This window comes from Bubalus bubalis, chromosome 2, assembly GCF_019923935.1.
Source record: "Bubalus bubalis isolate 160015118507 breed Murrah chromosome 2, NDDB_SH_1, whole genome shotgun sequence".
Lineage (NCBI taxonomy): Eukaryota > Metazoa > Chordata > Mammalia > Artiodactyla > Bovidae > Bubalus > Bubalus bubalis.
The window spans coordinates 13,022,703-13,039,589 of NC_059158.1; the positions used below are offsets into that span (position 1 = coordinate 13,022,703).

Sequence of the window (16,887 nt, forward strand, 5' to 3'; positions counted from 1 at the left end):
CTCCCCACTTTGTGGGCAGCCTGTAGGTTCCATTCCTTGAAACTCCCTTTCCTGACATCTTCTCTTTGCTCTAGTTTATCTTGGGGACTCCTACAGATCTATCCTCCCAGGATTCCTCCTTACCACTTTCCAGGGTTGGGGTTCATAATTCCTAGAACCCTCTTTTCAGTATTTTTTAAAATTATGATAAACAACAAAAAAAGATTTCTGGGGTTGAATTAGTTTGCTTTTGCTGTTCCCCACCCCCCACATCGCTGTAGTTCATCAAAAGAGAGTAAATTCTCAGCACTCTTTTCATCGGTCTTCATACCCTAATACCGTTTAGGATTATACTGGTCTCGATTCATCTAAAATAGTGTTTTTAATATTTTCAGGGTTTTTGAATTATTACAAAAGAATATCATTTTAAAACCAGCTGACTTTGATTTCCTCTTTGGGCTATAAAGCACCAACTTTGTAGGAACAGAACATAATGGTTGCATTCCAGGGCACAAGTGTCAACTGCTTCCAAAAAACGGCCCTAATAGGGCCAAAGGGCCATGAACAGGCTTTAGAAGATTTGACTTTTCTTTGCTGCTTTGATACAATTGCTGCCTCAGTTGAGTTGCTCAGTCGTGTCCAACTCTTTGTGACCCCATGGCCTGCAGCACACCAGGCTTCCTTGTTCATCACCAACTCCCCAAGTTTACTTAAACTCAAGTCCACTAAGTCAGTCCATCCAAGCGTCTCATCCTCTGTAGTCCCCTTTCCTGCCTGCAATCTTTCCCAACATCAGGGTCTTTTCCAGTGAGTCAGTTCTTCACATCAGGTGGCCAGAGTATTGGAGTTTCAGGTTCGGCATCAGTCCTTTCAATGAATATTCAGGACTGATTTCCTTCAGGATGGACTGGTTGGATCTCCTTGCAGTCCGAGGGACTCTCAAGAGTCTTCTCTGGTTACTACCTCATCTTCTTATAAAAGGGCTGTGGTGCAGTGGTAAAGAATTTGCCTGCAACACAGGACACCTGAGTTCAATTCCTCGGTCAGAAAGATACCCTGGAGGACGGCATGGCACCCACTCCATTATTCTTGCCTGGAGAATCCCATGGACAGAGGAGCTTGGCGGGCTACTGTCCATAGGGTCGAAGAGTCAGACACAACTGAAGCGACTAAGTACTTCTTAACCCATTTCTTTTGAGGTTTCTATTACTCTGCTACTCTTTTCCCCCGAATAATGGTGTTCCCCCTGACCTCCTGATCATCCTCCCACTCATTAAAGTCTTTGGCACCAGGATGTTTTTCCATTTCATGCCAGCTATCAGTTTGGGTGACATGTAACCTAAATTCACATGGAACTTTGTGTTTCTTATATTCCCTTTTCTATGACCTACTTGGCTACGTTTTAGCTACTCTTCTCCCATAATCACATCCCAGATTTTGTCTTGGTTGCATGCGGGCTCAGTCGCTTCAGTCACGTCCGACTCTTCGTGACCTCAAGGACTATATATGCCAGGCTTCTCTGTCCATGGACTTTTCCAGGCAAGAATACCTAATGGTTGTAAATCCAAGCCTAACTTTCCTGTCCTGGTTTGCTTATTCTCTTCCCACTATAACCTCCTTGCAGGTGAGGTTTTCTCTGTTGATAGTCACCTTTTGTCTTTCCCTTCCGTTTGTTAAACTTCTTGTTAATACTCATCCAGCAAAACTCCAGACAAGGATGAACTGATTCACTTCTTGTGCTTGTTTGACTTACCACTGATTGTCTGATGGGAGGGGGCTGTGTCTTACTCATTCTTAACTCCAGTACCTGGCATGGATAATACCTTCATGAATGTCACACAGTACTACTTCACACGAGTGCTGACTGTGTAGAATGAATTTGGTGAAACACGGTGAGATAAGCCAGAAATGTTCAGGTGCTGTGATCAGTGAGTCGAGTGTTCCTGTGAGCACACAGGAGGGGCAACATTTTAGGAGGATGGGAGAAAAGTGTAAATTCGTATTATATTTTGATAGTCATCTAAATTTCTTATACATGATCTCAAATTATAATTTCTTTTTTTAACAGGCAACAAACAGGCATTTCCCACAGACTGTTACAGGGGCATATTTGAGTGGTGTTCGAGAAGCAAGCAAGATTGCAGCATTTTAAATCGAGTTCGTCTGGACACAGCTTTCTTCTGTATCCCAAAGGGAAAGGTTTGAAAAACATGTTAGACCTCACTTTGATAAAATCAAACAATCCTCTCTAGGTAGCAAAACTTGAATGTTCTGAGGTGGTATGATAATATAAACCAGTTTTTACCATTCTGAAAGCATGGGTTACAAGAATCCTTTTATAAGCACTTATATTTAATAGCATTTTCCATTGGTCTGACTAGTGCTAAATGTTCCAATTTCAGAGTAAGGCAGAATATAACCTTCAGTTAAGACCTTGGATACTATTCTTCCATGGTTAAGAGATTCCCTTGAAATCTGACTTTTTTTTTGGCTGACCAATTTTCACACATTGAAAAACCAAGTCAAGCAGGAATCATTAAAAAAAAAAAAAAAAGCCATGTACTTTTGTGACAGTTTATCAGTATCTTTGCCAATGAGCCTTAAGATTTTTATATAGTTCTAATATTGAGCTTTTATTTAAATTTAGATAGAAATCTCCCCTTTTTGGACACAGTACAAACTCTTCCAAGGTAAATAAAGCTTCTATTTTATATTGTACGTATTTCCTCCCATTAGGTGTTCAAAACAAATTTAAATTCAGGTATCTTTTGTAATAAAACATATTAGATCTGTGCACTCATTGGCAAAATTTTCGATTCAACAGTACAGGTGTGGTATTAAGAATGGAGAAGAGATTGTGTGGTCTTCGTACTTTAGACGCAGAATATGGCTGTTTTTCTTAGAGCCATGTTTGTGCAGATGGCACATTTTAAATAGCCTTAACTTTGGCAACCACTAGCATAAGGGTCTTGTCAGAATAATTTAATAAAAGTCTCTCCCTACTGCCTCTTTTTAAAACAACTGATTAAGTCTCTAGGAATATTTTTTTATAGAATTATGTTTTCAGTATTCCATAGGCAGGTCCACTGGAAAACTGCAGAAAAATGTGAAATATCCTGGGATAAATATTACACATTTTATAAGCCATATCTTAAAAGCCTGAGAACATAGTAAATATTTACTTTTTCCTTCTTTCATTCATGACAAATAAATACACACTGATTTCAGGGTCTTCAGGATGCCCATCTTGCCAAGAAACTTCAGTTTACAGGTTAGAAATATGGGTAACTTAAGTGCTTTTGTTTTAAAAAGTCTGAAGAATTCTTTCAGTATGTTGGTCAGCTTAAAAAAGGACTCAAAATGACTTTGAAACCACTTTTCAAAATATTAGGTATTTTTAAAATTTAAAGTCAGGTTGTAAGTAGAAATTGTATTTTATGCAAAGATTATATGGTGAACTTTAGAAAAAGCTTAGACCCACCTCCCTCCCCAGAAGTATGATACAACTTAAAGAAAGAAAAAAGCAGTAAATTGGTTTCAAAGTTAACAGGAAAAGGCTGATATTTAGGGTTATCTAATGAAAGTCATTGGTACTGATTGGGAAGTATTCTGCTTCAACTGTTTCCTGTATTAAAATGTTTAAATAGCATGTGTCAAGTGATAAATGCAAAACACTTTAAGTTGAAATGGTTCACAGTCCATCATTACTTTGGTTTCTGGGCACTTAAACTTGTCTAGTGCTATAAGCAAACAAGAGGGGAGACCTACCTAAATAAAGTACGGTAAACCCTCATTTCCTGTCTCAAGTGACATCACCTAACATTTTGTTCTTTAAGGAGCCACGGTACTTTTTTTTTTCTTATTTGAGTATGTTTTTCACTGCTGCCTGAAGATTTAATAGCAGTGAATATGTATGTGTTTCAACTGCAGACTGTGAACAGCTAGCTGATTGTGTAAAACTGCTTAATAAAACGTGTTTTTCAAATACACTGTGCACTGTAGTGAATACACACTCCTCAGCAGATACATCTTCACCACAGTGTTTCACACACACCAACTCTATCCCTTCAACCTCCAAACCTCTTTAGACTGTGCAGGTCATAGGCATTACTGTGTACCCTTTTCAAGTGAATGATCACAGATAATTTAACTCTGATCAACTTACTTTTGTGAGAGCACAAGCTCCCCCCACCCCGATTTCTTTGTAATGTATTTTTTCAAAGTAAAAGCGATCAATTACCAGCAATGAGCCCTCCAAATTATATGGGCTACAAGGCTAATGAATCCATTAAAAAAAATCTCTACTCTGAAATACATGTTAAGATATCAAATGCAAAGAGACAGAGGTGTTGATTTATTGTTTTTATTGACAAGGTTTATAGGAACAAATCAAGTATTTAAAACCAAAGGCCAGTTCTCAAGTCTCATTTAGTTGTTTATTTCAGCCTTTCTTTAACGTCTTAATAACTTTATCAAGAAACAAGTCAAACCTGTGAAAATACCTGTTAGCAGTCAACATATTTTTATAAATTTCTGTACTATGATGCAAAGGTATTTTAAACACTCAATGGTTCACCAAGGGCCTAATTCTCACATAAGCAGCAGTTTTAAAATTCAGATTATTTAATAAGTTGATTAAGACAATTAAAAGACAAAATTAGTCTCATTCAGGAGTGGTCCATGTGTTGATCACCTAGAATCCTGATTGGCCAAAATTTAACACCCCTGATTCTGTGAATATGTTACGTTTCTTTAACATTTTAAGTCCATCACTTTTGAAAAATACTTTGTCAGATACCCACTACTGTCTACACATTATCATTTTCTGGCATTATAATTGATACTTTCAACCATAATTATAAAGGTAGCCAGGTTTCCTGTAAATACCAGCTTTTTATGTGGGCAAAAGCAGTTAAAAATCAGTATATTTATTTGAAGCCAAATGTGCTTCTACTTGATCCAGATCCCCCCAATTTTTGAAGTTTTGATGTGTTGATTTTGGTCTACCCTTAATATAAAATGTATCTACAGACACTTGCAGAGTTAACACTAAAACTATAAATTGATGACACTTCGAGGCAAAGCAGAGAACTATCTATTGCTTCAGTGTTTTCTTCACTGAATTCTGACTTTCACTGCTCCGTCATACCTTCTGGTTGAACACTGTCATTTCATAGTTTATAACTGTAAAGATACCTACTTATATGAGTTTAAAAATTGATCTGCACAAAAGAAATAAAAAAACTTTATATACAACAAATTCGTTTTTAAAAATACAAAAATAACATCTGTCACTCCTGTCATGCTGACAATTTGACATATATATACATGCAGGAGAAAAGTTCCAATTTAGTCATCTGGGCAGCTGAAGCTCATATATTTTTAACATGATGAACACACTGCCACTGGTTTTAACACTGACAGACGTGTATTCAAAATATTTTATCTACTAAATACTGCAACAGTCTCTGCATGTATAAATGCCAATTACCCTAGTTTCTGTTCTACTTGATTAAAAGTATGACTTAAGCTAATATTGCGCACATACACTAAAAACTACAACAGTTCAAGAATCTATAGTCTTATATAAAGAAATCCAAAATGTACAAAATACAACTATAAAAGCAAGGGACAATTACTGTAGCCATGCAAAAATTTAAACTAAAAACTGCATAAAAATGCAATTTAAAACGGCAAACGCAATTCACCTAACACTCAAGATAAAAAGGTCAGCAGGAAGTTCTACCAACAACGCTTGCAAAGATTTAGAAAAGGAAATACATTCTCTTTGCTGGTATAATGAATGGTATATAAATCAGATCTTTAGCTCCATGGGTACAGGTCATCTGTCTCTGTCCTCTTTCTCAAGAAATCAGCTGTAACAGAAGAGAAAACACTTCCTCATACCCAAAATGCAGTATGTGGTACACATAAATCAAAACCTTACTTTATTTTTTAACTTCTACCTTACTACTGTGACCCCGGGAAATCAGCTGGGATCAATAAAAGACTACAGCTACTGTTGATTTTCTCCTGCCTTTGGTGGACAGAAGGACCATGTGCTCAAGTGGTCGCGTGAGCTCCTTGGAGCTGACTGCCTGCCCATGTACACTGAGCCCGTATCTTCATCTGAGGCCAAGTTTTGTCACTAATGTTCTATTTTTAAGCTCTAAAATGGGGATGAAAATTACTATCTTCTCCTATCTATTTTGAGGAAATTTTGAGCAACAAATATTTAGTGACATAAATATTTTGAAAAATATGTAGTATTTACACGTAATTTCGTCTTATTAAGTCCAAAATGATCAAAACTGGAAAAGTTGGATAGTTACCTCTTTAACAGTTGTTTTTATGAACTCTTTTCTTTCAGTTAAGTCATAAGCAGGATAATTTTCATATACCTATAGTAAAAAGGGAAAACAAAAGTAGATTTAAAAATCCAATAACATTCTCTCTTTGGATAATGAAATCGGTGCTATGGACAAAGAGCTACATGTAGCTTTGAACAGTACATGCTAACCAACCACTGGTTCATTCACCATGTAGAATTCTACAGCAAATGAGTAGTTTTAATAATACTGTATATAAAGCAGAAAATAAACTAGCGTGCAAATATTTTCAGTGTTTTATATAGTAGGAGTACAGCTGAATTAACAATATACATGCATGAGGAAACCATCTAGAAAGATCTTAGTTAAGTGGATTAAATTCTTTATATTGGTAGGTTACCTGTCAGTCATCTTTTAAAGGTATCCTTTTATTTCTTCTGTTACAGCATCTAATGCATTTATGATTCCTCAACTTCAACTCTGATGAATTTCAGCCTCCACATCACTGCTCCATCCCTTCCCCAAAGCTATTATCACTGAGATCCAGTTATATCTTTGAGTCCACTCCTAAATTTTTAGCCTTTAGATTTCTCAACCTGATACTAGCTGCTTGGTTTCACAGTGACTCCTGGTCCTGACCTGCCCATATACACCTGGCTGGCTTCACTCCTACTGTTCAATTCAAGGTCAGCAAACCTTTTCTGCAGAAAACGTTTCCAGCTTTCCAATGACAGTTTTGGTCACAACTACTCAGCCACGCCACTGCAGCATAAATGCTCCCGTGGGCAATACTCAAAGGAGTGGCTATGGCTGTGGTACAATGGCCCACAGGCTGTATTTTGCCAACCTCTGCGAACATGGTCAATCATTTACATTACTCTAATTGTTTGCCCTTTGTTCTTTCTCTGCAAAACTCCAACCCTTAATTTGTCTAACTACCAATTTTTCTACCGTTAAGTTCTGGAGGAAAATGTAACAAATTTGAAAAGAATGGTCTTTTATCAACTCTACTTGAATAAAGTTAAAAGAATGGTCCTGTTTTAAGTTCGTGGTATTCAACGTCACAGCCTCCCTAGAAATCCCAAGGAGTTCTAATTAGGTCCCCCTTGCATTCTTACCAGCGGCAACTTTATCCCCTTATTTGTGTCCCACACACTTGCTCTCAGTTGAGAAGGCATTACTCTGAATTTCCTCAACTTTCTGACTTGCCTTTTCTCCTCCAATTCATGTGTACAGGATCCATCAACAGTTCTGTCTCTACCTTTGCAGGGACCCATCTCTCAAGGCTCAGGACCTTCAGCTTCTCCTTTCTCACAACTGTCCCTTAGCAGAACACAAGCTTCTACTCTCCCTCCCTGACCTTAAAAAATATTTTATCAGCTTGTATCCTTCTCCAATTACTAATACAGAAACTTTAACTAATTCACTTTCCTATTAATTCTCAAAGGGATAACCCTGGCATCTAACATCCTGCAAAACTGCTATTAGGCGAACAATTCTCTCTGCATTTGCGGAGTCCAAAAAACCCTCATGTTCTTCTCACCTGACCTCTCCATGTTATTAATAATCCCCTTAAAATTACATAAATGTGTTCACAAAGTCATTAAAATGAACAGTACTTGTCTTCCTTCAACTTTCCTTTCAGTCTCTTCTCTCATAGGAGACCAGTTATCAGTTTGCTATTCTTCTTCCAGATCTTTAGAACTGAGTTTATATACAAACATATAAACGTGTCAATGGCAATATAGTCTTTCTGTATTTACATAACAGGGAAATACCTGTTTTAAAAACCTGCAAATACCTGGAAGGTTTTTCGATGTTCTTTTGAACTGCTACACAGTATTCCAAAAGTATAGATGTACAGTTTAAACACTTCCCTATTGAAGGCCATTTAGGTTGTTTCTGATTTTTCAGTATTACAGAGAGGCTGAACATTATTGAAATCATTTTGTGTAGATGTGACTATGTCTTTAAGATAGAGACCTAGAAATGGAATTGCTAGGTTAAAGGGTACTTGCCATTTAAATTTTAACATATTACCTAACTCCCCAAAGTTGTTACAATTTATAGAAGATGAGAGTACATTTCCCTATACCACTTCTAACACCTATCCCAGTGCCTGATGTGTAGCAGAGGCTCAGCTAATGTTGAATGAATAAGAAAAACAATAATCAATATCTTTAAAAAGTTAAGAATATTCCACTTTCAGTACATTTAAAATTTTAGTTTCATTTTACCATAAGAAACCAGATTCTAAAATCTAATCTCAACCTAGAGTATGGAATCATATTCAAGACTAGATCATTTCCTGAGAAGTATCAGAAGAATTTCACAAAAGTTTGAGCTAAGAATCTAACCTGGAATCTAACCTTCTCATTTATCATAGTAGTACTCAAAGTAAGGTAGCCCAAGAGCTTCTGCTTGGTTAAACTAACATAATCTAGGGATGCATCAATAAAAATTGTTTCCAGGTTAGGAAAAAAGATTATTCCTATGCAGTTTGGAATGTATCACTTCAACTTCAGTCACTGTATACATTCTACTGTTTGTTTATAAAATGACTCCAATAGGGCAGAGGTTTTGACTACTTTACTGAAAGTGGTACCCCAGCACCTACAACAACAGCTGGCATGTAGTAGTTCTATAAATGAATGAAAGAATGTAAGAATCTAGCTTTGACCTGAGGGATGGGTGAAAGATTTTTTTCAAATAAAAGGAAAATAATCTCGGTATCTGTCCATTACCTCTTTGCAAATCTGCTTCATTGTGACTTCCTCCAAGTTAGCACTGGCCAATAATTTCTTTACTGTTTCCTTTAACTCTTCATCTGTAGGAGGTTTCTTCAATTTTTTAATTAAAGGTTCATCATCTGAACTATCCTCAGATTCACTTTCTAAAAGTAAGATATTTTATGACATGAAAATAAGTTTTTTCTTACATAGAAAAGTAGATTAATATTCAAGACAGATTAGGAAAGATTCTATAAGCATTCATCAGATTCTTGAAAAGGTACTAAATTTAAAAAATTATAGATCACCGCTCTATAGTACCTATAAAACACACACTGAAATTTTTGTCAATTTTGAAAAATTATAAACTACACAAAACTGGTATACTCCCTTCAATGTTCTTCACAGTTTACCTATTTTTCATATATGTTTAAAAACCATACTATAGCATATAAGTTGTATCTTTAGGGTTGCTGAAAAATGTGTCATTTCTAACATACCTTTTTTGGAACTATTTTGATTCTTCTTGGTGGTACTGCTATCTGCCTTCTTAACATTAGCACTTTTTACAGATTTTTTACTTTTAGGAGTGGCTTTCTGTTTGGGCTTTTCTCTTTTGGATGTCTTTTTTGGTGGCTGTTGGAAATAAAAACAAAGTACATACATTGATGAGTGATTAACTGCCATTCTTCTACTTGTCCACACCCCTCAACAATACTAGAGGAACTTAATTAGTCAATATCACCAGTGAAAAATTATTACTAACTGTCCACTTCTGAGATGAGTAACATTCAAGGAACTTAATTTTATCCCAACACAGGACTAGTCAGGTGAGGTAAAGAATCAAACTTTAAAAATAATAGGTGCTCACATTTCTTATACACTATAGAGAGAAGACAATGGCACCCCACTCCAGTACTCTTGCCTGGAAAAATCCCATGGACGGAGGAGCCTGGAAGGCTGCAATCCATGGGGTCGCGACGAGTCGGACATGACTGAGCGACTTCTCTTTCACTTTTCACTTGCATGCATTGGAGAAGGAAATGGCAACCCACTCCAGTGTTCTTGCCGGGAGAATCCCAGGGACGGGGGAGCCTGGTGGGCTGCCGTCTATGGGGTCGCACAGAGTCGGACACGACTGAAGCGACTTAGCAGCAGTAGCAGCAGCATGGAGAGAAAACTTTATATGCAGAAGACTTTACTCTTGGGGCAAAAAAAAGTGTAAAATATAAGTACTATTAATATTCTATTATTTATTGTCAGTCTCTCCCAACTAAAAGGTTAAGTTCCAAGAGAACACGGATTTTTTTGAACTTTTTGGGTTCACTGATGTATCCCTAACTCCTACAATAGTGCAAGGTACTTTCTCAATAACTTTTTATAAACATATGAGGAAATGAAGCCTCAGAGAGGTTTTGTCCAGTCACATGATAAAACAAAGAGCTTCAAACAGATCTTACTCCAGATCCTGTTTCTTAAACACTAACTCAGAGCTAATCAAATAAAAGCAAAATACACACATATGGAGATTAAAATGACAAAATTACAGTTTAAAAAAAAATCTTTAGTGTGTCAGTTGCTCAACTGTGTCCGACTCTTTGCAACCCCACTGACTGCAGCCCGCCGGGCTCCTCTGTCCATGGGATTCTCCAGGCAAGAACCCTGGAGGGGGCGGCCATTAATCTATGTGACAAACTCATGGTAGGAATTCAGTAAAGTATCTTTTTCATAATGTAAGTGCTGGCACAGGGAAACAGTGAAAGCTGAATAGTAACATAAACTCTGTAGAAACTCATGTGTTTCATCTTGAGCAGAGAGGCAATCAAATAATTCACATCATGTGCTTTAGCCTTACAGGTGCTAAAAACCACTTCAGCTACCCTGAAAATAAGATACTGGGTACAGGAAAGAGATGTTAGGTACTTTGGAAAACAGGGAATCTCAAAAAGACAGACCTTGACATTGCAACAGTAGACAGTTTTTGGAAGTTAAGGCAAACAAGATCACCTAGTACTTTGGAGGTAATGAAAAGAGGCCCTGGGAAAACTGCGAAGAAAAGTAAAAAACCACACCCTCTTAAATTCTACACAACCTTTAAGTTTTCATTACTTTCATTCCCTCTCCTCTACTTAGGAAAATTTCCCTCAGGAGTCTAAACCTCTCTCAGCAATCACCTTCTCCAAATCTTTTGGCCAATCTGATTAATCGGCAGCCCCCACAGTACTTGACCTACAATTTATTTGCTCTGTCTTTATGGAAGGTTTTGTGAAGCAGTGAATTAGAATACAGGTTTTTAGAGCCAAACTTCCTGATTCAAGTCCTGACTTCACCAGTGAGCAATTCTGAATTCTCAGACAAATCATTCATTGTTCCTATGTCTGATTCCGCATCTGCAAAGTAGAGGTAATAATACTAGACCTGGCTAAATTTAACATTCCCCCCCTCCCCCAGCTCATCTTAGACACTGGGATACATTTTACAATCTACATTTAAATGATGCCTTCCAGGCACTGCAGATTCAACCAACTATGGCCATATCTGTAGAACTTCTGTGAAGATCAGATGAGTGAATACATAAAAGGCACCAAAGAAAACATTTAACGTATTTATGTGTTTCAAAGTCTAGGTATTTACATTTCTGTTTTCCCACTACACTGCAAGCTTCTTAGGGGCCTATCTGACAATCTCCATGAGAAGAGACACCTATCTAATTTAGCTCTGTCCTTAAAAACTACAAGAGCACCTGCCATAAAGTAGCCACTTCAATATTTCTGGCTATGTTCATCTCGGTATCATTTGCAGGATCTGGTTTATCTGTACTCTGAACCCAGAATGTGGTTAAAAATTAAAAGGAAAATGAAAAAGGCATTCGTACAGCACTGCTTTCATATACACACGCTCATATGACCTAAAAAAGCAAAAAAAAAAAAAAAAAACACCCCACAATGACAAACAACTGACATTACTATAAATGAGGAAAATACATCTGTGCAGTTAAGTGAAACAATCCCTTACAGCCAGTAAGAAGCAAGACCCTGGTTAGGTCCATGTGCCTCCTACTGCACTAGCTGCATCGAGATGACCCGAGTAGCCACAGGGCAAACTTGTGAACTGAACCAGTGCAGCAAGTCAATACCATGATCTAACTCACTGTCACACACAGATGTTACTGAGAGTAACAAAGAATTAAAAGTGCTGGGAGAACATACAGCAAGGCAACAAAATGTAACCAAACTCAGTATTAGGACTATCTCTGGCCCTTTCCTCCAAACTCTGTATGGGCTCCACAATCATTTCTCTAGAATTTTTTTTTGGTGATGCTACCATGGGCCTTTCATGTAATTCAATTTTGTATCATTTTCTCCAAACCCCTTTCTTTCCTTATGCCAACCTCTCCTGTTTTTCCTTTAAGGCTCAGATCAAACTGTTACCTCCTGTGAGATTTCTCTCTCTGGATCTTTGCTCCCTACCTGCTCATAGAAAGAAAGAAATACTCCAGCTTGAGCAAACCACTTTCTTAACTCTCTATTTTCCCGTACTTTTCCCCTCCTAAGCTTTGACCTCTCCCCTCCTGCCAACTAGATTGAACGGCTTAACACCGAGACTCTATCTTGTTTCTTGATCTCCACTGCCAAGTTTAGAACTACCACTTAACCGTTGCTATGTAATTATTTGGAAAACTGAGATGGGAAAAGATCCTTGGAGACTATAGATAACTTTTCAAGATCTATTCTAATTCCAAGGTTCTATTTCATTAGAATCACTCTGCTTGCTAAGATGTTTTTTCTATCAATAATAGTTAGCCAAACTTTTTAATTTTTAGTATCTGTCTTTCAGCACAACTTATCTAAATAGGTTGTATACTTTAAGAGAAAGAGAAAAAAAAATTAAGGATGGGGGCTGGGGACCTATGTATTTCTTAAAAGCCCCACAGCTTACTCACCTAGCTATAAACTATGTAAAATGAGAGAAATGTATGGTCTAAGGTCTGTCACCAAGCCTTTTCTATGAAGTGCAAATAATAAATATTTTAGCTTTTGCTGGCCCCTTATGGTCATTGTTGTACAATCTTCCTCTTTTGTCTTTCACAAACATTTAAAAAATGGAAAAACCACCCTTGGCTTCTAGGCTGTATGAAACTGATCTGCATACAGGCCACAGTTTGCCAACTCCTGGTCTAGGTCATGAATTACTGGAGACACACAAAGAATAGGCAGAATCAGAGAGATCAACAGGTTGAAATTTACACCAGCAGACGTGGATATATGCCCATGTTAAACTTTCCTAAAGCTACTGCCTAAAATCAGATTTGGATATAGAGCTGAAGACAGAAGTATATGAACTAGCAGCTCTGGAAAGCTGGATAATTAATAGCCAAAGCAAAAAATAAGAATGTACCACCTTCTCTCATGGAGTCAAGACTACACAAGGTTCAAGATGTAAAGTACATGGCACATGGCAGATTCTCAATAGTATCCTCCTTGCTGTCGTCAGTAGCTTGGTCGTGTCTGACTTTTCTGCGACCCCATGGACTGTGGCCCACCAGGCTCCCCTATCAGTGAGATTTCTCAGGCAAGAATACTGGAGTGGGTTGCCATTTTCTTCTCCAGGGGATGTTCCTGACCCAGGGGTCAAATCAGGTCTCCTGCATTGCAGGAGGATTCTTTACCGCTGAACCACTGCGGAAGCCCGTCCTCGTCATGCACCAGTAAAGGCTTACTGAGACTGGTAGCTCTCCCCACCTAAACAGTCAGTTCTTGGAAGACAGAAGCTATGTCTCTTTTTCTCCACTTAGCTAAATGCTCGGGTAGAATAAGCAATCATTTTGAAGGAATGAGAATGCTGAATCTGTCCCCAGAGGTTGTATTACTCACACAACAAGGCCCAACCACGTGGGTTCTCTGTAGTCTGGCTTCAGTGTATACTGCTCTAGCTTCATCTGTAGCTGCTTTACTTCTGGACAAACCACCTAACCACAGGCAAGTGTGGAGTACCTTTCTGTGCCCCATCTTTGGTCACATGGCCAACTTTCCTTTCTATCCACAAAGTCAATTACAACTGGTTTTCTTCCAACCTCTTCCCAAAGCTTTCCCTCAACACAGAGATGCTCTTTCTTTTAAAATCCTGTACCAAGTATCAGGCAAATGATATTTGGGTAGAAAATATCTTCTGTAACCCCAACAGCACATAGCACACTCTCAATTTATTGAACTGAGCAACCGAAAAGTGATTACATTAAAAACTAAGATCTGGCCTCCTATTTTAAGTCTTTTAAAAAGTATTTTGAATATTTTAGTAATTACAACAAACACATTACGTAGCATTATACAGGAAAAATGTTGGAAGTACTCATGACAGTTGCATTTAACAGGATGTAAGATTTTGAGTCTTTCAGCAAAATGTATGGAAAAAAATTAGGTGAAAAATGAAAAGAAAAAAAAAAAGAATAAAGAAAAAGCTAGTTTCCAAGTTGGGATTTATTTCTAGATTCTGGCTTGCCATTTCTGAAGATGCTGTGAGTGGTTCAATCAGAACCATCAGTATTATAGGTGTTTTTGATGCGCTAAAGGGAAACAGATAAGAGGGAAACCAACTAACTGCTGCCGGTAATTTCAGACAGTACAATGTACTGTAATCTAAACTTTTTACAATGTACAGTAATAATAGAAATTTTTAAAAATTTGAAGATTTTCCACGTGTCTGATAACCATGAAGGTACAGAAGCAGGGGAATGACACAAGCACTTTTTGAAGGGAGGCAAAAAAAAACCCTTGGGAGAAGGCTTACCTATCTTTTATAGGGAGCAGGGCTATTGAAGGAGGGTCTCCAAAAAAGACGCCTGTCACACAGAGCCAGAATCCTGTCCTCACAGCAGAAAGGTTGTACTGGGTGAACAGATGAACAAAATAAGTATTAGCTTCTAATACACTATCCTTTTAACAACTTGGCTGAGAAAACTCGAGAACGCCAAGAGTAAAGAATGTGCAAGCCTTGCTCTAACCCACAAGAGACGAGGAAAGCAAGTTTAACTCTAAATAGATTTTATTACGGTAATTATTCACTTTTGCCTTCCAACAAAAGGTTCCAATAGTTTATATATTCTGTAATTCCTTTGATCATATGGGGGTGGGGTGGGGAGATTATTTTTTAAGACATAATTAAGGGCTAACAAAGCTTTCACATTCACCCTCCCACCACTACCAAATAATTCCTCATATGGTCCAAATGTTCCAAAACTGCAAAATTCTGTGACTGAGTAAACACCGCATGATGGCTCACTCAACATCCCACTTTTTATCTGTCTTCCTCCGACAGACGCAGGAGAGCTAACACCTGGGTCTTTCAAGCTTCCCCTACAGCCAGCGGTGGCCAGGTAATAATGCTCTGGCCCATGCAATGCACATGGATATCTCTGGTGAAAAGTATCCTTGCCAGGGGAGAAAACACCAAAAGAAAACTTTTTACCCTTCTCTATCTGGCACCGGGACACAATGCCTAAAGGTAAAAGGGATTATTTTAAAGGTAAAATAATCTTCCTGAGATCATGAGGTTAAATGGCACACATCAAGATGGGGGCTCAGGAAGAGACAGTCCCTAAATTCTTAACACTTTTCTTGAGCCGCTGTCCTGGCCCAGAATTGCCTGTTTGTGGATTCCTTGTCCTGAAAGAAAAAGTAACTCCCGTTTCGGACATTAGTAGCAGCGGTTTTAAGTACAGAGCTGAAGATATTCCTGATGTATTTGAGAATTTTCAGATAAATTCAATACTCACAAAGTAAATATTCAGAATTAGTTTTATACTTTCCTAGACATAAAAGAGTGTTTATAAAAACACTAGGAAACAAAAACTGAAGAAGCACTAAGCTAGCTCTTAAGGGTCTAAAGTATTATTAGAGTTGTCTTCACTAACGTGGAAAGCACTGCTTCTCCTTTCTTTGTTCTCTTCAGTGAGTTTTCTGTGCTTAAGGTGACACGTAGTGAAAGGCACGCCTGAGTGGGGTTTAATCTCAGCAATCTTCTCTAAAAATCTATTCCAATATGGGAATCAATTGATTTTCATAATAAGTAATTAAACCTCTATTCTCTCTTTGTAAAGAAAACCTCACATACCAGTTTCTGCCTGGTTCCAAAATGCTTTCCTTCTACCACCCTGAGTGATAAGCAAATGTCCAAGAGCCAAGATGATAGAGAGGTAATTTACAACAGCTCTTTTACAAAGAAATTATTACCCAGTCACTCTCAGAAAGAGCACCTTCTTGTTTGAATTAATTCTAAAGTAAAAGAGATTGAAAAATGGTTGTGAACCCCTCACTATGTATCACAGAAACAGAGGTACAGTACAGAGAACCTCAAACAAAGTATCTCAGCAATTGCTGGCTAACATGCTAAATGTGACATACTTCATATAAAAGACTAAAAAACAAAAAAACCTGCCAATTCTTTAAGTACAGTTTTCAATTAGTTTAATCCTGTATTTTAAAAATAATAAACTTACTTATAAATTAAGCATCCTGCTCTTTCACACAGCTAAATATCAAAAGGACTGGGTGAATAATACTCAGCCTCACTTAATTGGCTAGTGAACACTATAACTGGAACTGGATGTCTGCTTAAGACTTCTGACTTCAAAAAAAAAAAAAAAAAAAAAAAAGACTTCTGACTTCAGCAATATATTAATTATATGATCCAAAGCTCTCAATTTACAGAGGAAAGAAGGAAAAAGTTCATTTATTTATTCCAAGAATCTAAAATAGAACAAGAAGTTAATCTTAACAGGGAAAAGTTTTATCTATGAAGGAAAAATTCATTTCAGGAAATAAAAATAAAAAATATTAACAAAGTAATATTCC

The 16,887-nt window shown here is 37.5% G+C and overlaps 2 protein-coding genes across 11 annotated transcripts in view; one reads left to right on the forward strand and one right to left on the reverse strand.

The window, feature by feature from the left end:
* KDM1B (lysine demethylase 1B) overlaps nucleotides 1–3,964 on the forward strand; it is a 43,085-nt gene extending 39,121 nt beyond the window's left edge. For all 3 annotated transcript variants that reach the window (XM_006072518.4, XM_044927569.2, XM_006072517.4), the window contains one exon: nucleotides 2,048–3,964. In XM_006072518.4, the coding sequence (XP_006072580.2) occupies nucleotides 2,048–2,131 (84 nt within the window). In that variant the 3' untranslated portion in view covers nucleotides 2,132–3,964. The remainder of the gene's footprint in view (nucleotides 1–2,047) is intronic.
* The window catches only part of DEK (DEK proto-oncogene), a 41,814-nt gene that overhangs the window by 5,465 nt on the left and 19,462 nt on the right, over nucleotides 1–16,887 (reverse strand). For 2 of the 8 annotated variants that reach the window (XM_025266044.3, XM_045162588.1), the window contains exons 8-11: nucleotides 9,538–9,673; nucleotides 9,053–9,201; nucleotides 6,312–6,380; nucleotides 343–1,922 (exon numbers count right to left, since the gene is read on the reverse strand). In XM_025266044.3, coding sequence (XP_025121829.1) covers nucleotides 1,905–1,922; nucleotides 6,312–6,380; nucleotides 9,053–9,201; nucleotides 9,538–9,673 — 372 coding nt within the window. In that variant the 3' untranslated portion in view covers nucleotides 343–1,904. Of the gene's footprint in view, nucleotides 1–342; nucleotides 1,923–4,326; nucleotides 5,856–6,311; nucleotides 6,381–9,052; nucleotides 9,202–9,537; nucleotides 9,674–10,170; nucleotides 10,241–14,824; nucleotides 14,923–16,887 lie in introns of those variants that run through there. The other 6 variants (XM_044927584.2, XR_006544344.2, XR_006544340.2 and 3 more) reach the window with 5 other exon arrangements.